Genomic DNA, 22,683 nt, shown 5'->3' with positions numbered 1-22,683 from the left:
GGCACATGAATGTATTCTCCAGTACCGTGTTGTTACGGGTTAATTTAAATAAAAGGCTACTGGAAATCTGAAATAACAATGAGAGAAACAGAATAAATATTGCAAGTCGCATAAAACGCAAGCTGCTGCTCGATCTTGCTGAGGTTTTTAAATCCGTTTCTGCCTGCTCTGTCTGTGTGGGTGTGTGGGTGGGTGGGGAGGGAGGGGATGGTGCTGGTTGTTTGATGCTCTTGCTACTTCACTGGGACCAGCAGAGGGTGACACTGAGTCTCCCTGCGGTGCCCGGGAGCGGACCTCGCAACCGGCGCGCGCCGTCATCAGGCTGGAGACGCGGATGCGCCCGCGCGCCTGGATGGGAGCTGGTTGGTGGTGGGGCAAGAGCGGGCGCATGCGCGCTGCTGATGTGGTGGATGGCGGCGCCGGGGCAGCGCGGTGTGTCGGTGACCAGGGAGTAACCGCATGGAGCTGTGAGCGGCACCGGCGCGGGAGCGGCCTGTCTGGCCCGGAGTGAAGGCCAATGTCGGTCCAGGCGCGCGCTCCTGATGCGGCGGTGGCCGGGCCTCGGAGCCTGGCTTCTCCCTGAGTGAGCTTCACTGAGGGCGGCTGTCCGCCTCTTGCCTTTATCGTTTGTTTTGTGTTTTTTTTAAAAAAAAAACAAAACCCTCCCCGTCCCTCCCTCCCTCTGTCTCTGTCCCTCCTGAGTTTCCAGACCACCATGTCCGGGAAACACTTCAAAGGACCTGAAGTTAGTTGCTGTGTGAAGTACGTTCTGTTCGGCTTTAACATCGTGTTTTGGGTGAGTGTTTGCAGGCTCTTGTTGTCTCTGTCTCTGAGTGACCGAGAGAGAGCCTTTTGTCTGATTCCCAGCCTCAGGGGCTTCTCCTCGTCTGTGGCACAACAAAACACACACACACACACAGACACAAAACTTCCTCAAACCCTCTTCGCTGCAAACTCATCCGTGTTGGTACGACCGAACATTGGGAGTATTTTGCCGTTGGTGATAGCAGCATCTTCCAATGATAACCAGCGCAAAGAGGTTGACAAAAACCCAGCAAGGTGTCCAGCTATTACCCATGTTGTTGTTTGAGTTACTGGTTCGTTGCGCCAAACGTTTTGCTCGTTGACTGATCCGTTCGTTGCCGCTGCTTTTTGTTTGATTTTGATTCCACGAGACAAATGGACGGGAGAAATTTGATTTAAGAAAAATCAATTAACGAACGTGTAACAGTCTCTAACTGTGATCTGGTCGACGATGATTGAAGTGGTAGGGCCAGCAAAGTGTAACTTCACTTTGGAAATAAATGAATTATACATTTAATCACTTGTTGATAATGACTACTGATCAATTTTAAGATAGTCAATGCGAGTTTTATGAAGCAGTTTTATTAACCTTAAAACTTGAGTAGACTAGTTTAAAAAATGTGTTTAACAGTAGTTTTCAACGTATTAGATGAGAATGAGTTTTGCAACAACAGTAGCCTTTGGCCATGAATAGGATGTATGTCTTTGTGCCCCTTGATTTTATAAAATGTATTGCCAAGAAGTGCTTCTTAATCATTTACATTAGGTACTTAATAGATTTTAGATTATAGATTATAGATTTTAATTACCATGTCACATTAAAATATGAGACATTACAATTAAGGTTTTAAGGGTTGTTGTAGCAGTGCATTAATACTACTTGTCTTTCTACAATGATATCTAAATCCAAATGCAACATTGTTTTTTGTTTAGCTCTTCAATAACATGGAGAAGATCCATTTTTCTAGTTTTGTCAATTTGTTCATTTTTTTTTGTTCGTATCATCTTCCCAGTAGATTGACTGATTCCTATGGGTGTGACATACCACATACATCAACTCCATCCAGCCCAATGTGTGTGTCATCAATTTTCTCCTCTGTCTCCCTCTTTTAATACAAAAACTTTAGTATTGCTGAGGAAAGAAGAGACGTGTTGTTGAAGCTGTTTATCTTGCAGTCATCAGGACTGATGCAAAAATACCAAATTTCAAAGGGAACAAGAATTTATACATGAGAAAAAATGCTAATTAGTCAAGGAATTGAACTAGAGAATGCACTAGAGAATAATTTTTCTTCAAATTTTGATTCAATTGAAAAAGGTGCATTCCCTGGGCATGTTTCTTTGGTTTGCAGAGGGCAGGTGCTGTTCGCTGTGAACAGTTCTTAGACATGCAATAGCTTATATCCCTTAAATTTATGCAACAGATGAAGTTAGCTGTTTTACTCTGCCATTTGTGTTACTACAGAATAGTAGAATTCTCCACTAACAGAATGCTCCTATCAAGCTAGAAAGATGTTTTGCCTACAACGCAAGTGAGTGATGTGCTATGTAAATTTTTGTGCTTGTGCGATGTCAGTTATGTAGGCATACATCCAATGACTAGTGGATCTCATCAAACAGCATTTTACTTCAGTTGTCCACAATTTATGGGTTATCCTGATAAATGTGAATGCGTGTGTTTAGATGACATTATTAGGTAGTGATTAAAAACCAGCTGGTTGGTGATTTAAAACTGTAAGGACACAAACTGATTGTATTTTCTCCTTTTGAGGTAGTAGTTGGTGGTAACAGATTATCAGGGAACTAATGCACAATCTTGAGGACTTGGATGCAAGCTAATGCTTTGAGCCATAGGATTTAAGAATGAGTGTCAGTAGATTAAGAAACACGACAGCATACCTTTTCATGAAAAGCCAGTGGCTGTAATGCTGGCAGTTTCAAACTGGATTGAACCTTGTAAACTTTGGAAGAATGTAGTGAAACTAGATAGTAACTCTGAATCTGTAGGATGATCAGGATCATTACGGTACTTGATCTGGGTCGAGTGACTTCACATTCTTTTGTGGATTAGACTAGAAAGGCATATAGTAAGGGCTGATCCTCTATGTATTTGATAAGGCTAATAATTCTTTGCTTGTTTCTATTTATTAACAAACAATGATGCTGTCATCATGATGTTTATATTTAAGAAATGGTTTATTAAAAAGTATATTGTTCAACATCATTTATAATGCATTTTATGCCACACCAGATGGGCATGGGATTTCATACAAAAGCCTGCAGTATCAGCTATGCCTCAGTAGGTAGCACACCTTGCCTTTTCAGCCAGAAAGTTGTGGACTCAAGTTGCACTCTGGAGACTTCAGATATCCCACTACAGCACAAAGGGAATACTGTGCCGAGTAAAAGACCCCAAGCCACTATTTTGAAGATCAATGGAATTATGTGAAATTTTGGGCAATGTTTATCCCTCAATCCACATCTCAAAAATACATTCCCAAATTGCTGTTTCTGGGACCTGCAATTGATTGCTGCATTTCCTATGTTACAACAGTAACTAGCATTAAAAGTACTTTGAAGGATGTTCCAAAGCACTTGAAAGTCAAAGGTTGTAAAAGGTAATTTACAAGTGCAAGTCTTTTCTTCACAAGTCCACACGATTATGAATGCACTATTTGTTTTCTTAAAATATCAATACAGATTAAGTTATAAATCACACAACACCAGGTTATAGTCTAGCAGGTTTATTTTGGAGCACTGCTCCTTCAAGTGATTGTGATTTTAAAAAAAATTAAAGAAGTCTGAAATAATTGACAGAAATCTACAAGATTAGTACTTACGAGCTATTATACATGCTGAGAAAAAGTGCAGCAGCAGTTAACTAAAATATTGAACTGTAGAGAGAAGAATGTACAAATCAGACTATTTGTTCAAATTATGCGGAGACTTTGCAGTATTTTTCTCTGACTGTATGATGAGTACTGTTCACTTCTGGCTATTTGAGAAACAAGGGAAACATTCAGTCCCTGTAAGGACAGCCACGGAGCTTATCCCTAATGTCAAAGAACTGTTTGTGCAGGCACAAAACAACCTTCTTTGTTTGGAAAATAGACTGAAGTAGTGGGATGATTTACAGGCGAACTAACCGTCTGATAACGGGCTTTGATATGAATGCTCCTTCTCTGGCCACAGCTTTCATTATCCTGACGGATAAGATGGTTATTGTAATAAGCCTAGGTGTGATGGATAAATGGAATCTGTTGCTGCAGACGACAGAGGCTTTAAAACTTTTTATGTTGGATGGAAAAACGAGGCCATCTCCCCATAATCAAATCTAGAGGTCACAAAAGCCAGCAGGTCACTTCAAGTTTATGGAGGTTGTAGGATGAGAGGCTCTCCTAGAGTATGTTAAGTAACCAAATTCTAGGGTCAGAAAATCTCCAATAATATTCAAGGAGTCTGTTCCCACCACTTTTTCCAGGAAGAGAGTTCCAAAAACTTAAGTGCGCAAGAACAAAATTGTCCAATTTTAGTTCTAAATGGATAACCACTGATTTTTAAACAGTTCTAGATTCATAAGAGGAGCCATTCTATCCACATCTACACTGTCAATAACACTCAGAATTTTGTTTTACTCTTCTAAACTTCAGCAGGTGCAAGCCTAGTCTGTCCAAATTTTCCTCCAATTTTACCTTGCCCTTTTCCAGGTATTAGTCTAGTTAACCTTCCGTGAACTATCTCCAATGTGTTTGCATCTTTCCTTAAATAAAGTGTCCAGTGCTGTGCGCACTACTCCAATCAGGTCTCACCATTGCTCTGTATAACTGAATTATGATTCTTGTACTTCTGTATACAATTCCCCTTGCGCTAAATAATAACATTCCATTAACTTTTCTAACTGCTCACTGAATCCCCATGTTAAGTGCTTATGAAGCATACATTTGGATATCCAGTGGGCGGCACGGTGGCACAGTGGTTAGCACTGCTGCCTCTCAGCGCCAGAGACCCGGGTTCAATTCCTGCCTCAGGCGACTGACTGTGTGGAGTTTGCACATTCTCCCTGTATCTGCGTGGGTTTCCTCCGGGTGCACGGGTTTCCTCCCACAGTCCAAAGATGTGCAGGTCAGGTGAATTGGCCATGCTAAATTGTCCGTAGTGTTAGGTAAGGGGTAAATATAGGGGTATGGGTGGTTTGTGATTCGGCGGGTCGGTGTGGACTTGTTGGGCCGAAGGGCCTGTTTCCACACTGTAAAGTAATCTAATCTAATTTAAAAAAAGTAACCTAATCTAATTTCTCTGCTTCTCTGGGCTCTGATAGCTCTCATTGCTTTCATCAAGACTTTCCTTTTATTCTTCTTACCAAAATGGATAACTTTACATTTTCCTACTTTATACTCCATTTGCTCAATTGGTTCCTTTTTTAATTCATTCTTGGGATGTTGGCATCATTGTGTGTGCCAGCATTTTTGGCCAATATTAGTTGCCCTTGAAGGTGGTGGTGAGTGCTGTCTTGAACTGCTGCATTCCATGTGATGTAGACCCCCACCCCCCACCAGTCAATGGCGTTAGAGAGGTAACTCCATATTTTGACCCACTGAAGGAACAGCAGCATATTTCCAAATCAGGGTGGTGAGTGGCTTGGAGCAAAACATGTACATGGTGTTCTCATATCTGCTACCCTTGTTCTTTTAGATTGTGGAGGCCATGGGTTTGCAAGGTGTTGTGTAATGATCTTTGGTGAATTTCTGCAGTGCATCTTATAGATGGTATATACTGCTGCTACTGGGTATTGTTGGTGAAGAGAGTAGATGTTTTGAAAGTGATGCCAGTTTAAGTGGGCTGCTTTGTTCTCGTGAGTGTCAAGTTTTGGAGTGTTTTTGGAGCAGCATTCATCCAGGCAAGTGGGGATTACACCATAACCCTCACTTATGGCTTATGGCTGGCTGACAGGCTTTGAGGAGTCGGGAGGTGAGTTACTTGCTGCAGTACTCCTAACCTCTGACCTGCTGTTGCAGCCACCATATTCCTATGGCTTGTCCAATTCAGTTTCTGCGGAGTGGTAATCCCTGAGATGCTAATGGTCATGCCATTGAATGTCAAGGGGTGATGCTTAAACTGTCATTTATTGGAGATGGTCATTCCCTGACATTTGTGGCAAGTAACATTCATGCCATACTTGTCAGCACAGCTGGATTTTGTCCAGCTCATGTTGTTTTTGGAGTCGCATGTGGTGCTGAGCATTTTGCAATCACTGGCAAACATCCCCACTTCTGACCTTATGATGGAGGAAAGGATATTGATGGCGCAGGCAATGATAATTGGCCCTAGGACATTACTTGAGGAGCTCCTGCAGAAATGTCTTGCAGCTGAGATGACTGACCTCCAACAACCATGATGACATTTTGGATGTGCCAGGTATGACTCCAACTATCAGAGAATTTGCCCCTTTGACTCCAGTTTTGCTCCTTGATGCCTCTCGTGAAGTGCAGTCTTGATGTCAGGAAAAAGTTACTCTGCTCTCACCTGTGGAATTCAGCTCTTTTGACCATTTTTGAACCAAGAACCATGAGGTCAGGAGCTGAATGGGTTCCACCTGAGCCAAACTGTGCATCAGTGAGGAGATTATTGCTGAGTTGGTGCTTGATAACCCTAACGTTCCATCACTTTCCTGATTAACTTATCAATGCCTTTTTACATCCTCCTTGTGCCCACTTCACAACTTACTTTCCTACTTATTTTTGTGTTGCCAGCAAATTGGCAGTCGTAATTTCCATCTCTTCATCCATCTCTTCTTCCATCTGTTCATTTGTGTACATTATAAACATTTGAGGTCCTAGCACTGATATCTATGATACATTGCTTACTACTTGCCAAGCACAGCAGGTCAGGCAGCATCCAAGGCGCAGGGGAATCGACGTTTCGGCCATAAGCTCTTCATCAGCTCTACCTGTACAACGTACAAACCATGACATTTTAGTTTCAGTAGTAACCTTGCTGGCATCTTATCAAATGTCTTTTGAAAATCTATGTACTGTACATCTTATCGGTTCTCCTTTCTGTCCTCAAAGAACGCCTATAGATTGGTCAAGCATAATTTCCCTTTCAGAAAACAATGTTGACTTGGCATGACTACCTTTAAACTTATGCAAATGTCTTTCTAAACTCTTTTTAATAATTGCTTCTAACATTTTTCCGATGTCAGATGTTAAGCTACCTGGCCTGTAAATTCATTTTTTGTCATTTTTTCCTTTATGGATAAATAAGTTATATTCACTATCGTCCAATATAATGGGTCCACCCCAAATCAAAGGAGTTCTGGAAATTAAAACTGGTGCACCAACTATCTCTAGCTACTTTTTCTTTTAAGATTGTAGGATGAAGATCATCGGGACATGGCCACTTGTCAGCCACATCTCCTATAGTTTACTCAATACTGCTCCTTTGGTGATTGTAATTTTCCTCAGTTCCTGCTCCCTTCTATTTCCTGCTATACTGTTGCTTCTGGGATGTTGCCTATTCTCTAATTGTGTCGAGTGATGCAAAATGGTTGTTCAATTTATTTATCATTTCCTTATTTTCAATGATCAACTCTCCTCTCTGTTCGTCTGTTAGTCTTTTTTTTTGAACTATTTGTTCTTAAAATATGTTTAGAAACTTCTTTTAAAATGGTCTTGTATCTTAGTCTGTTTCTGGTTAGCTTTCTTGTACTCTTCCCTCTTAGTTTTTTGGCCATTTTAAACATATTCTGTACAACAGACACCTCAAATCCCTTGAGAAGTAGTAAGTAATACCTGTGTAAAATTCTAAAAATCCACTAGGCAGGATAGATACTCCACTGGTTCCCTCTCTCAGACCAATCACAGCCCTCACTCCCCAACCCCATATTGATGAATGGTGGACCAAAGCACCCACATGACTGACTCAAGACTTCTGCAACAAGCTACTCTGCGCTCTGTCGTGGCAAGCACTTACCAGAAGGGCACAAGAAATGCTCAAGCATGTCCTCAAATTTTTGAATGAAAAAAATGCATTGTCCGCACTAACTCAGGAATTGCCAGCCCAAGACCATCCATTTTGAAGAAGCATCCATGAAAGGGCCAATGGTTTTGAAATCTGAAAGGCTCAGATGGAGAACAAGCACATGCATCAGGTGGAGTATGTGAAAACCAGAGGATTTGCAAATTCAGCATTGGACTATTTAGTCATCTATGGGGCTTAAATCATCGGAATGTAGGAAAGTCACCCTTGATCTTATGGGACTACCTGAGAAGCAGACGTATGTGGTTAAAGGATTAAACTGATTTATAATACATTGCAACCGTAACACAAGATTACAAAGCTGGACATTTGGTCTTATATACAAAATATTTTGAACAAGTAGTTGGTGTACTAATTTTCTATATTGACATTTCCCAAAGAATAATCAATACTTCCTAAAATGAATTCACCACATTTACAGTAAAAGTGAAAAAAAATGTTTCACGAACAACTTGATGCTTAATTCAACTGGAATGCAATTGTATTCAGCAATTCCAGTTGACTTGGACTCAGTTTGTTTTTGAAATATTTTCTTTTTGAAATTTGAATGCAAAAAATCTATTATAGCGCTTGCTTTTGTAATGATGCTTAACTCTACATCTAATTTGAAGCAAATGGTTCTACTCTACAGATTATCTCTTTTGAAAATATCGGTAGTTTGGAAGTTAAAAGCCACGCAGGGCACTGTGTATAACTTTTCAGTGAGGGGCATAGATGAGGTGAATACCAAAGGTCTTTCCCTAGGATAGGTGAGTTCGAAACTAAGGGGTATATTTTTAAGGTGAAGGAGAAAGACTTAAACCTGAAGGGCAACTTTTTCCACACAGTGGCTTGTATGTAGAATGAACTGCATGAGGAAGTGGTAGATAAAGGTACAGTTGCAACATTTAAACATCTGGACAGGTACATGAATAAGAAAAGGTTCGAAGGATATGGGCCAAATGCAGGCAAGTGGAACTAGTTTAGTTTGAGTAATTTGGTTGGCATGGATGACTTGGACTGAAGGTTCTGTTTCACGCTGTATGACTCTGACCCAAAATACTTCTTTTAGATAAGCAAAAAGGAGACCATTTTTAAGCTATTGTAAGATGAAATCATTTTCTATAGGGTTCATGTTTCTATAGTCATGTCTGCTTTGCCCAAAGGCACGTCTTTGGCTCGTTGTAGATTTTCCTTATCCATTCCGTGTGAATCATTTCATTTGCCAATAATTTCCTTCAATTTTCAAGTCCTCCAACATTTGATCTTTCTTTTCATCTCTTTCCTCCATTATGTCTCTAACAACCCTGTTTCCTCTTAAGATGTGTCCTAGCCAATTTCTGTCTTTTTCTGAATTATGTACAATTATTTTTTTGTTGTTCTTTGACTCTCTACGGCACTTCATTCGTTATTCTTTTTCTGTCTAGTAGATCTGTTTTATTCCCCTTGATTCAAAGCAGTTCAACAAGTTAGTCTCCAACCTCCATCAGGTCCATGTCTTGCACGTACATAAAGTAACACTTCCATTTAAACTCTTCACAAGGCATTTATTGAGTTTTCCAGTTAACAAGTCTTGTCTTGCCAGATATAGTCTGTTCCATTGATAATAGTCAAAAGGAGTAGAGTTAGACCATTCAGCCCATCGGGTCTCTTCTGCTGTCATCCCCCTCCGTCACAGAAAAATGCTTAGAGACACAGTAGTTTTACCTCCTTCGTCTTTATTCCGGGCCCTGGAGGGAGAGAGAACGATTGACCATGTGCACAGAGACATGACTTCTCCATCTTGTCTCTGGAACAGCAGTTTCTTAATGAATTATATACTCATTTTACAGGGAGGAGCATCCAGATAACACAACATGCATATTGATTGGGTGACCATTACAGTCAGTGAGTGTCATTAGCAAAGGTTAAGCTATCTAGTGTCACACAATGAATGTTCTTAACCTTAACTGGCTTCACATAATGAAGACTTTTCACCTTCTTGAACTGACCTTTCATACTGAATGCTTCCAATATTGTTAAATGGCTCTACATAATGAATGCTTTTGTACTTGTTAACCCATTACCCTTTTCTGCCGCACCCCATTGTTAATGTAAGTTCTTATCTGAATCATGCTCAGCTGAACCTGTTGTTGCACAAGACTCCGAACTTAACTCTTTCCCTACCTGCTTATACCCAATACACGTTCTCACTGCTATTTGATCATAGTTGGTGTGTTTGATCCTCTTGCAAATCAAGAACCTATCTAGATCAGTCTTTAGATGCACTATGACTTGATCTACATAGTCTTCTGTGACAATGTGTTCCACAGATTATTTATCCTCTGGTTGAAGAAATTCCTTCTCTCCATTCAAGAGTTGTCCCTTCACTCTGAGGCTGCACCCTCAGGTTCTACTAGTTTCTCTGACTAGTGGAAACAGCTTATCCACGGGTCCATTCTATCTAGGCCCTTCAGTATTCTGTAAGTTTCAGTCAGATCCCCCTCATCCTTCTGAACTCCATCATGTAGAGTCCTCAACTGCTCCTCATATGACAAGCTCTTCATTCTGGGATCATTTTTGTAAACCTCCTCCAACGTCAACACATTCTTCCTTCGTTACAAAGGCCAAAACTGCTCACAATGTTCCAAATGTCTGCCCAGAGCCTTACACAGCCTCAGAAGTATATCTCTGCTTTTATGAGGGACAGGATGTACATGTATTTGGAAAGGCAAGGGCTGATTCAGTATAGTCAACATGGCTTTGTGCGTGGGAAATCATGTCTCACAAACTTGATTGAGTTTTTTGAAGAAGTAACAAAGAAGATTGAGGGCAGAGCAGTAGGTGTGATCTATATAGACTTCAGTAAGGCTTTTGACAAGGTTCCCCACGTGAGACTGATTAGCAAGGTTAGATCTCATGGAATACAGAGAGAACTAGCCATTTGGATACAGAACTGGCTCAAAGGTAGAAGACAGAGGGTGGTGGTGAAGGGTTGTTTTTCAGACTGGAGGCCTGTGACCAGTGGAGTGCCACAAGGATCGGTGCTGGGCCCTCTACTTTCTGTCATTTACATAAATGCTTTGGATGCGAAAGTAAGAGGTACAGTTAGTAAGTTTGCAGATGACACCAAAATTGGAGATGTTGTAGACAGCGAAGAGGGTTACCTCAGATTACAAACAGGATATTGACCAGATGGGCCAGTGGGCTGAGAAATGGCCGATAGAGTTTAATTCAGATAAATGCAAGGTGCTGAATTTTGGGAAAGCAAATCTTAGCAGGACTTATACACTTAATGGTAAGGTCCCAGGGAATGTTGCTGAATAAAGAGACCTTGGAGTGCAGGTTCATAGCTCCTTGAAAGTGGAGTCGCAGGTAGATAGGATAGTAAAGAAAGCGTTTGGTATGCTTTCTTTTATTGGTCAGAGTATTGATTACAGGAGTTTGGGAGGTCATGTTGCGGCTGTACAGGCCACTGATGGAATATTGCGTGCAATTCTGGTCTCGTTTCTATCGGAAAGATGTTGTTAAACTTGAAAGGGTTCAGAAAAGATTTACAAGGATGTTGCCAGGGTTGGAGGATCTGAGCTGCAGGGAGAGGCTGAACAGGCTGGGGCTGTTTTCCCTGGAGCGTCGGAGGCTAAGGGGAGACCTTCTAGAGGTTTACAAAATTATGAGGGGCATGGATAGGATAAATAGACAAAAACGTTTCCCTGGGGTCGGGGAATCCAGCACTAGAGGCATAGGTTTAGGGTGAGAGGGGAAAGATACAAAAGAGACCTAAGGGGCAACTTTTTCACGCAGAGAGTGGTACGTGTCTGGAATGAGCTGCTAGAGGATATGGTGGAGGCTGGTACAATTGCACCATTTAAGAGGCGTTTGGATGGGTATATGAATAGGAAGGGTTTGGAGGGATATGGGCCGGGTGCTGGCAGGTGGGACTAGATTGGGTTGGGATATCTGGTCGCATGGACGGGTTGGACCGAAGGGTCTGTTTCCATGCTGTACATCTCTATGACTCTACATTCTCTTGAAATGAATGCTGATGTTGCATTTGACCTCTAACCACCAACTGCACTTGCATATTAACTTTAAGAGAATCCTGAACTAAGACTCCCAAGTCCTTTGTGCTTCAGATTTCTGAAGTCTTTCCCTATTTAGAAAATAGTCTACTCCTCTAGTTTTCCTACCAAAGTGCATAACCTCACACTTTTCCACATTTGTATTTTATCTGCCACTACTTTGTCCTCGTGTCTGGCATGTCCAAGTCCTTCTACAGGCTCCCTGGTTCCTCCACATGACCTGCCCCCCCCCCCGCCAAAATCATTTTGTCTTTGCTGCCCTTGTTTTTATTTTTTTATTGCATCTTCAATCTGTGGATTCTGCCATTGTTCCTTATTGAATTCCTGCATCTAATCTAGTTTCTTTTTATTGATGTAGGATAGCAATTTGTATTAAAATAAATTGCGCCATTTCCTTTAATTAAATCTGCTCAAATTGTGGAGCCTGGTTGAGTTGATCAACTGATATCTGCATGACAATCAGAAACAGATGTTAAATATTTTACCTCACTCAGTGGAGAGAATAAAACAATTATAGGGAGATTTTTATTCATGGAGTGTGGATAGCACTAATCAGGTGAATGTTTATTGCCTATTTCCAGTGTTGGTGAGCTATCTTCACAAATGGCTGCATTTTTGCGGTGAAAAGATGGATTTCTGTGATTATGCATGTTATTACAGTCATTATTACAATTCAAGTAGAATAGTTTGCATTGCATCTAAATGGAACCTTTTTGATATAGTAATATTGGCACTGCTTAGGTGCGAATTAATGAAGTGCCAGTCTTTATTGTTGTGATACTCCCTTTGTTTTCCTTTTTGTCGCTGTATTTTACTTTGACCTATCCTTTTACTCAAATGTGAAGAGAGGCAGATCCTTGGTATAGGGATGTAAAACATTTTCAGCATATTGGCAATTTGCTTGTTACTTGTCCCATACTGCATAAATCTTGGGTTTCTTTTGTCACACACGTCTTAAGGTTCCTCTAGAAGAACAGAATGAAAGAAAGAGGATTTGCATGCGTGTAGAACAGTTTGTACCCACAAGATTCTCCAGCTGCTTTCAAGGCCAGTGTCATTCTTATGAATTATAGTCACTACTGTAACTTAGGCAGAGGGACTGCCAATGTTTCTATCATTGGAAATAGTTTCTGGAAATGTAACTTCAAACCCTTTTAAGTTTGAGCAGCATAATGCTCTTTAGTCAACAATTGACTGTGAAGATCAGTTGTACGCACCATCTTCAATATATGGATTTAAATAACGACAGAGATGAACAGAAGAATGAGGGTGATTTTTATTTTAAACCAGAAACTGGCAAGTGCCACTTCCACTTCATGAATATTGGTCCTTTATCATAAAATGAGTGTGTAATACAAATGGTTGAGAAAGGGGATGAGAGGTTAATTTGTTTTTGTTTTGGCTGTATTATTTAAAATTGAAAGCATAGAGATTTTACTTGCTATATAAGTTGGAGCACTGCATCTTTGTAAATCACTCATTAATTTTTCTCCCATATGTACAAGCATCAACTCCACAGACTTGGTGACGCTCGTTCGTTGAAATATGTTTATGAATGTCTACTAATCTATGTAGCTAATGTGTTATTGTATCTCGTTATGTTTTTCAGTTGCTGGGCGCAGCATTTCTTGGAATAGGCCTTTGGGCATGGGCTGAAAAGGTATGTTGCATAAGCATGGACATTGTACAAGATGGTCTTTATGCATAACCTACATAAATCAGTTTTATAATCTATCCTCTAGAAAAAGAAATGCATGAGCTGAAGTAGAATAAATAACATTTAGAGTCACCAAGGTATACAGCACGGAAACAGACCCTTTGGTCCAACTCATCGATGCCGACCAAGTATTTGAATTAATCTAGTTCCATTTGCGAGCATTTGGTCCATATCTCTCCAAACTCTTCCTATTTATATATACCCATTCAGATGCCTTTTTAAATGTTGTAATTGTATCAGCTTCCTCCTCTTACCGGCAGCTCATTCCACATACACACCACCTCTGCGTGAAAATGTTGCCACTTAGGTCCCTTTTTAAATTTTTCCCCTCTCACCTTAAATCTATGCCCTCTAATATTTGACTCCCCACCCCAGGGAGACCTTGTCTATTTACCCTATCCATGCCCCTCATGATTTTATAGACCTCAAATGGTCACCCCTCAGCCTCTGATGCTGCAGGGCAAATAGCCTCTTTCTATAGCTCAAACCCTCCAATCCTGACACTGTCCTTGTAAATCTTTTCTGGACCCTTTCAAGTTTCACAACATCCTTCCTACAGGATGGAGACCAGAATTGCACACAGTTTTCCAAAAATGGCCTAGCCAATAGCTGTGACATGACCTCCCAAATCTTATACTCAGTACACTGACCAATAAAGGCAAGCATATCAGTGCCTCCTTTACTATCCTATCCACCTATGACTCCACTTCTAAGGAACTATGCACCTGCACTCCAATGTCTCTTTGTTCAGCAACACTCCCCAGGACCTAACCATAAAGTGTATAAGTCTTGCTCTGATTTGCTTTTCCAAAATGCAGCACCTCACATTCATCTAAACTCCATCTGCCACTCCTCAGCCCATTGGCCCAGATCCATTGTAATCTGAGTTAACTTTCTTCACTGTCCACTACACCTCCAATTTTGGTGTCACCTGCAAAGTTACTAACCATACCTCCTATGTTCAGATCCAAATCACTTATATAAATGACGAAAAGCAGTGAATCTAGCATTGATCCTTGTGGCATACTGCTTTTCACAGGCCTCAAGTCTGAAAGTCACCCTCACCACCACCCTCTGGTTACTACCTTGGAGCCAGTTCTGTATCCAAATAGCTATTTCTCTCTGTATTTCATGTGATCTAACCTTGCTAACCAGTCTTTGAAGCTGCATTTGTTGCATTGCATTTAAACGTAAGATACTATACATAATCATTTTGGCTTGTATTTGTTTGTTTATTGGCTGGGCTAGTGTTTATTGCCCATCCCTAACTGTCTTTTGAGGAGTTGATAATGAGCTAACTTCTTGAACTGCTGCAGTTGTTGTGCAGTTAGATTTGATGTCCCACAATACTGACCCAGTGACGATGGAGCAGCAATATCCAAGACCAGATTCTGTGACTTGGAAGGAAATCCATCCACCTGTTTTACTTGTTCTTCTAGGTGTTCGATGTCGCAGGTTTGAGAAGTGCATTCAGCGAGGCATTCAATTTGTTGTCGTTTAGTGTGCCTTGTGAATTTGTTGTCTCCAAGCAAAAGTCACAATTGACTGGTCATTTGCTGAGCTTTTGACAATCGAACTCACCACCTGCATTTGCATGCCATGCATGTCTCTGTCAGGTTTGACTTCTCTGTCCACACACATTCCTTACTGTGCACATCATTGACAGTTGATCTCATTGCCTGCCCACATTCCCTCATTAGTCACACTGCATAGCTTGCTCTTCCAGCAACCACATGGCTTGAGAAAAGTACATGCTCTTCATAGGCTTTGCCAGCTTGTTGTATTTTTTTTGGTCTCGATGGACTAACCTTTATGCTGATGTATAGTGGTTAAGTTGAGGGAAGGTCCGCAAAGATTTTTAACAAAGTGTGCTGTGAACATTGTGTATTTGCTTGATTTGGGTTTCTTCCATAATATCAAAACTGAATGAGGTGAAAGAGGAGCTGGATGCATTCAGGAGGTGGTCACACCTAACGTGCAGGCGGAGAGTAGGTGGATGACCACCAGAAAAGTAAAGGGAGTAGGCAGAGAGTGCAGGAATCCACTGTGGCCATTCCACTTAAACAAGTATACAATTTTGGATACTGTTTGGGGTGGTGACTGTTAAGGGGAAAGCAGCAGTAGCCAGGTTGGTGGCACTGCAACTGGTTCTAGGGCACAGTGGGAATGGGTAAAGGTAAATAGGACCTTGATGATAGGAGTCTTAATAATTAAGGGGACAGATAGGAGATTCTTGTGGGCGCAAACGGGAATCCAGAATGCTGTGTTGCCTCCCTCGTGCCAGGGTCCAGGATGTCTCAGAGCGGCTGCAGAGCATTCTTGAGGGAGAGGATGAGCAGCCAGACGTCATTGAGCACATTGGCACAAATGATATAGGTAGAAATAGTTGTAGAGAGCTAGGAAAAAGGTTTAAAAACCAGGACCTCATCAGTGATAATCTCCGGATTACTTCCAGTGACACGTTCTAGTGCCGTAAGAATAGGAGGATATGGCAGATGAATGCATGGCTAAAGAATTATTGCAGGGGACAGGGATTCAGACTTTTAGATTGTTGGGATCTTTTCTGGGGCAGCGGTGACCTGTTCAAGAGGGATGGGTTGCATCTGAACTGGAGGGGGACCAATATCTTGGCAGCCAGGTTTGCTCGTACTGCAAGGGAGGGTTTAAAGTAGATTGACAGAGGAGTGGCATCTTCAACAGCAGAGAGGCACATGCGAGCCAGGAAGGTGTTATAGTAATCGGAAACAGTAAGTTGAAGAGACAGGTCAGGCTGGAACACAAGGAGCAAGGAATGTCTGTTGGATTAAATTGCATTTATTTCAATGCAAGAGGGCTGTCAGGTAAGGCTGATGAACGCAGGTATGGTATGTGAGGTATAGGTATAGGCATACCTAAGGATAGGTATGTGAGACTGGGATATTATAGTCATTACAGAAACATGACTAAGGGAGGGACAGGACTGGCAGCTTAATGTGTCAGGGTACAAGTGCTTTAGGTGGGGCAGGAGTGGTGGAAGGAGGAGAGGGGCAGTTGCATTTTTGATTAAGGCAAATATCATAGCAGTAATCAAATGAAATAACTGCAGGATCATCCAGTGAGGTTTTGTGGGTGGAGCTAAGAAATAAGAAGGGAATGGTGACATTATTGGGGTTGTACTGTTGGCCCCCAAATAGTCAATGGAAATTAAAGGAACAAATATGCAGGAGATTGTGGAGACTTGCAGGAGCAATAGGGTTCTCATAGTAGGGAATGTTTATTTTCCTAACATTGCCTGATACTGCCAGAGCGTTCAGGGCTTAGATGGGGTGGAATTTAAGTGCGTTCAGGCAAGTTTCCTCTAGTAGTATATCGAGTGTCTTACTCAAGAAGGGGAAAAACTTGACCTATTCTTGGGAAATACGGCAGGGGACATAACAGTGGGGGAGCACTTTGGGACCAGTGACCATAGTTCTATTAATTTTAAAATAGTTATGGAGAGGGACAAAACTAGTCCACAGGTTCATGTTCTAAACTGGAGTATGGCGAATTTTGATGGAATTTGACAGGAGCTCGCAGAGGTTGATTGGAGCAGTCTGTTTGCAGGAAAAGAGACCTCTGGCAAGAGGGTGGCCTTTAAAAGTGAGATAACTAGAGTTGAAGGTCCATATGTTCTTGTGAGGGTGAAGGGAAAGGTTGGTAGGAATAGGGAACACTGGATGATGAGAGATATTGAGGCTTTGACCAGATAAAAGGAGATGTGGCTCAGGTATAGGCAGCTGGGATCAAGGGAATTCCTGGTGGTGTACAGGAAATACAGGAGTTTACTGAAGAAGGAAATCAGGAGGGTGAAAAGGGGCACATGATACCCTAATCTTCTCAGCCAATGCTGAATCCAAAGAGGTACTTTTAAGCATATTAAAGGAAAAAAAAGCAATAGAGAGAATATGGCCCCTCAAGTACGAAAGTGGATATATTTGTGTAGAACCGGAGGAGATGGGTGAAGTCCTTAATGAATATTTCTCCTCTGTGTTTACCATGGAAAAGGACATGAAGACTTGGGAAGTTGGGGAAGTTAGTGGTGATATCTTCGGGACAGTCCATATCACAGTAGAGGTAGTGTTGGATGTATTAAAATGCATGAAGGTGGACAAATCTCCTGGTCTTGACCAGATATATCCAGAACCCTGCAGGAGCTCTGGCTGATATTTTTGTGTCATCATTAGCCATTATGTGAGGTCCCAGAAGACTAGGAGGGTAGTGAATGTTGTGCCAGTATTCAAGAAGGACTGCAAAGAAAAACCTGGGAGCTATAGATCGGTAAATTTAACATCTCTGGTGGGTAAGTTCATTTGAGAAGATTCTGAGAGATGGGATATACATGCATTTGGAAAGACAGGATTTCATTGGAAGTAGTCATCATGGGTTTGTGAGTGGGAGACCATGTCTCTCAAATTTGTTACAGTTCTTTAAAGAAGTGACCAGGAAGGTTATGAGCGCAGGGTGGTAGACGTAGTCTATATGTATTTTAGTTAAGGCCTTGGATAAGATGTTCCACATGGTAGGCTGCTCTGGAAGGTTAGATCACATGGAATCCAATACGAGCTGGCAATTGGATACAAAATTGGCGTGATGATAGGAAGCAGTGGGTAATAGTGGAAGGATATGTGTCAGACTGGAGGCCTGTGATTCGTGGAGTGCCTCGTTGAGAGCAGGTGGGGTTGGAGGCGGGCGGTGGTGGGTTGAGAGTGGCAGGGGGCGGGGTGGGAGCGGACTGGGTTGGGGGCAGATGGCGGGGGGGGGCGATGCGAGGTCTGGCGCACAGTGTGCTTTTACCTAATCTCCTGAAAGGGGAGCAGACTTCACAGAAAACTCTCAGCCCCAGAGGAAATCAATTATCCGAACAAAATAGCGCCCGCCCATCTTGTTCGGATAATTGAGGTTCCTCTGTAAATGGTAGGGCCTTAAAGAGTGTAGTGGAACAGCAGCATCATGGAGTTTAGGTGCACTGTTCTCTGAAGGTGGAGTCACAGGTAGATTGGGCAGTGAAGGAGACTTTTGGCACACTGGCCTTTATTAGTTAGGGCATTGAAGTTGGGAAGTTATGTTGCAGTTATACAGGACATTGGTGAGGCCGCAGTATTGGAAAATTGTGTTTGGTTTTGCTCACCTTGTTATAGGAAGAATGTTATTAACCTGGAAACAATACAGAAGGAATTTACAAGGATGTTGCCTGGACTCTATGGTCTTAGTTATAGGGAGTGGTTGGACAAGCTAGGACATTTTCTTTTGAGCGCAGGCGACTGAGGGGGGAACCATATAGAGATGTATAAGATCATGAGATGCATGCATAGGGGAATGCACTCAATATTTTTCCCAGGGTTGGGGAAATCGAGGGCATCAGTTTAAGGTTAGAGGGAAAAGAATAAAAGGTAACCTGAGGGCCAAATTTTTAAACAGAGGGTGGTATGGATATGGAATGAGCTGCCAGTGGAAGTGGTTGAGGTGTGTACATTAACAACATTTAAAAGGCATTTGGACAAATATGTGGATAGGCAAGGATTAGAAGGATATGGGCCAAGTGCAGGGAAATGGGGTTAGCATCGATGGACATTTTGGTCGGCATGTACCAGTTTGCACCAAAGGGCCTGTCTCTGTGCTGCAGGACTCTATGACTCTGTAACTTCAGGGAAAGGACAGAGATTCGGCATTTGTGATCAATGCTGTAAATGCATTCAAATTGAAACTGGGACTGTAGTTCTCTCAGTTTAAAAAATTAAGCACTGCAACACTAGCTTCTGGAGAAAATACTAGAAAAATGAAAGACAAAGAAAAATGGTTCTACCCAGAAATTGTGTTCATCTGAGGAAGTTAACAGAAGATTGTCTCAAAACCATTCCTTCAAGTTGACATTGGATTAGCTACCAAATTTTGGTTTACAAAGCAGTGGAGTTGATATGGCAATACTTACTATGCAAAATGTATATTGAGCTGAAAGTCCGATCAAGGAAAGTGATTTTAAGGGGAATAAACAGAGAAAAGTACGTATCTTTTGGTTTTAAAATGAAAGCTTATTTTGACTCAGCGTATCTCTGGAATTCAGTATTCTCCTAAATAAAGATAACCATTTGAACTCTGTATGACCAGCAGTCTCAAACTAAACCCAGAACTTCAAGGCACTAGTATCACAGGTGTTACACTGAGACTTAGTGAGTAGAGGACCAAATGAATAATCATATATATTTTGGTTTGAGACTTATACAGATATATAATTTTGTTTTATTTTCTGGGTAATTCCTGGTTTGCACTTAAATTCAAGAAATGATCTTATGCTTGAAAGTTTTGTAGATGGCTGTGTTGCAGCCACATTTTGCTTGTGGGCAAATTAATGTGGCAGCGGTATGCTTGAGGACCTGGCCACCTTGGTGGTAGAATGCATCAGGCAGAGACTTCTTACATTGTCAAACTTTCAGTGCATCTTCTCTGTTGTGGTGTTAAAACATGAAAAAGCATTGATGCATCAGCTGAAGGAAGAGTTGCAGATGATATTCAAGTGAATCTTGTGTTGACCAGTATTTGACCTGATGTACAAAATTTCACAGGCTTCAACGTCAACAGGGCCATAACCTTCCCAATTGTATATCACTTTGCTAAGTCTGTCCTGCCAATGGGCCAAGGCATATTCAGGTATGATAATGGAGGAATTATGGACATTCGTCTTCTGTTCGATGACTAAATCAGGAATCACAATCTGTGGAACAGTTAGCACACCTTTTCTAATTTTGGGGAAGTTCCCAGATGTTAGTGAGAAGGACTTTGGCTGGGTGTGTTTGTGTGATGTCAAATGCATAGGGCAACGTAGGGTGTTCTTTTATTCTTGTTCTTTGCAATTTTGATACAGCTGCATGAATGGGCCTAATGAACCAGAGGGCATTTAAGAGTCAGTTATTCACTTTGGGTCTTGCTTCTCTCTCAAGCTGAATTGGGTAAGAACAGCAGATTTCTTTCACCAGTGACATTAGGGAATCAATTTATTTTTTCTGGAAAACCTGTAACTTCGTGGTTGTCATTGTTGACATGAGCTATTATATCCCCAATCTATTTAGTCAACTGAATTTCAATTTGCTAGCTGCTATAGTGGGATTTGAATTTGTGTCCAGTTCATTACTCCAGGTCTTTGGATAATTAATAGTGCAATGCAACCAAAATGCCACAGAACTCAGTATTATAAACAGTAATAAGAAGCAGTCAAAGTCAGTGCTGCAAAATCTTTTAAAATACTCAGTTTCTTTATGGGCTAATTTTTGAAATGAAGCAAAGAATTTATGCTGTATGTTTTACAGAACCTTGAGTACTAAAAAACACATTTATGTAGTATGCAGTCAGTTCTTCTATAACGCAATGGTTGCATACTTGTGTAACTGCAAGTTATGAAAAAATTGCGCTTTAGAAAGAGCACTTAATGTGTTTGTGTTATAATCGTATTACAGCCAACGCAAGTTTTAAAAGTTCGTGCTGTCGAAACAGCATCCCCAATTTGTCAATCAAATTACAGCGAATTCATGATGAAATGTGCCATATAACAGAATGACATGTATTTATTTACGGAATGAGCATCTTATTAGCTAGGCTAATATTTATTGCATTTATCTAATTGCTGTTGAGAAGGTGCTGGTGAGTTGCCTTCTCAAAATGCTGCAGTCCTTGAGGTGTTAGGACAACTACAATGCTGTTAGGAAGGGATTTCCTAACATTGACCTAGCAATAGTGAAAGGACGAGAGTTAGAATTCTAAGTTAGAATGTATATGGAATGGAGGAGAATTTGTAGATTCTTCAGTACAACCAGTCCACACTGAACATGATACCAAACTAAACTTGTCCCACCTGTTCGCTCCTGGTCCATATCCCTCCAAACCTTTCCTATTCCTGTCCTTATCCAAATGTCTTTTAAATGTTGGGTAATTGTACTCACACCCACCACTTCCTCAGGAAGTTCATTCCACATGTGAATCACCCTCTGTGTAAGAAAAAAAAAGCCCCTCATGTCTTTTTTTTTAAAATCTGTCTCCTCTCACCTTAAAAATATGCCCCTAGCCTTAGAATCCCCTATCCTAGGGAAAACTACTATTAACTCGTATCTATACCCCTCATGATTTTGTAAACTTCTATAAGGTCAACTCTCAACCTCCTATGCTCCAGTGAAAGAAGTCCCAGCCTATCACCCTTTCTTTATAACTCCCACCTCCATACCTGGCAACATTCTGGTAAATGACTTCTGAACTCGCTCCAGCTTAATGATATCCATTGTATAACTGGGCGACCTGATCTGGACACCGTATTCCATAAGAGCCCTCCCCAATGTCTTGTACAACCTCAATATGATTTCCCAATTCCTACACTCAAAGGACTGAGCATTGAAGGTGAGTGTGCCAAATACCTTTTTAACCACCCTGTCTATATATGAAGCAAACTTCAAAGAATTATGTACCTGCACCCCTAGGTCACTCAGTTCTGCAAGGAAACAGGACTACAAGATGCTGGAGAAATCAGAGTTGATAACGCTTGGTGCTGGAAAAGGCACAGCAGGTCAGGCAGCATCCAAGATGCAAGGGAGTTGATGTTTCGGGCAGGATCTTTCTTCAGGACTGGGAAGGGGAAAGAGGGTTGAGAGATAAATAGTGGGAAGTGGAGGGTGGGGGTAGGGGATAGGTTAGCAATAGGTGGGCAAAAGTAGGAGGTAATAGTGATAGGTCATTGGGAATGATAGTTGGGGAGAAAGATGGACAGGTAGGTCAGGTCAAGAGGGCAGACCTGCGTTGGGCGTTGAATCTGGGAAGGGGTGGGAGAGGGGGTGATTTCGAAACTGGTGAATTCAGTGTTCGTGCCATGTGATTGTAGGTTCCAGAGGCAGAAGATGAGGTGTTCCACGACTGCTGTCATGACATTGACTACCTTAAATTGTTCACTCCAACCTCCCACCCTTGCAATGTGCAGCTCTCCACCTCACGATCAAACCAGCCGACTAGGGAGGGGTGGTGGTAGTATGGTGCACTGATCTCTACATCGCTGAAGCCAGACGCTAACTCGCTGACACACCACCTATCACC

At 41.6% G+C, this 22,683-nt stretch overlaps 1 protein-coding gene across 2 annotated transcripts in view; it reads left to right on the top strand.

The window, feature by feature from the left end:
• The first annotated feature begins 320 nt into the window (after positions 1-320).
• The window catches only part of LOC122556686 (tetraspanin-17), a 49,509-nt gene continuing 27,146 nt past the window's right edge, over positions 321-22,683 (top strand). The window contains exons 1-2 of one of the 2 annotated variants that reach the window (XM_043703727.1): positions 321-796; positions 13,492-13,542. In XM_043703727.1, the coding sequence (XP_043559662.1) occupies positions 716-796; positions 13,492-13,542 (132 nt within the window). In that variant the 5' untranslated portion in view covers positions 321-715. The remainder of the gene's footprint in view (positions 797-13,491; positions 13,543-22,683) is intronic. The other variant, XM_043703726.1, reaches the window with a different exon arrangement.

This window comes from Chiloscyllium plagiosum, chromosome 14 (assembly GCF_004010195.1).
Source record: "Chiloscyllium plagiosum isolate BGI_BamShark_2017 chromosome 14, ASM401019v2, whole genome shotgun sequence".
NCBI classification, from domain to species: domain Eukaryota; kingdom Metazoa; phylum Chordata; class Chondrichthyes; order Orectolobiformes; family Hemiscylliidae; genus Chiloscyllium; species Chiloscyllium plagiosum.
The sequence above is the reverse complement of the archived record's forward strand: the minus strand, read 5'-3'. Positions and strand labels throughout refer to the sequence as shown.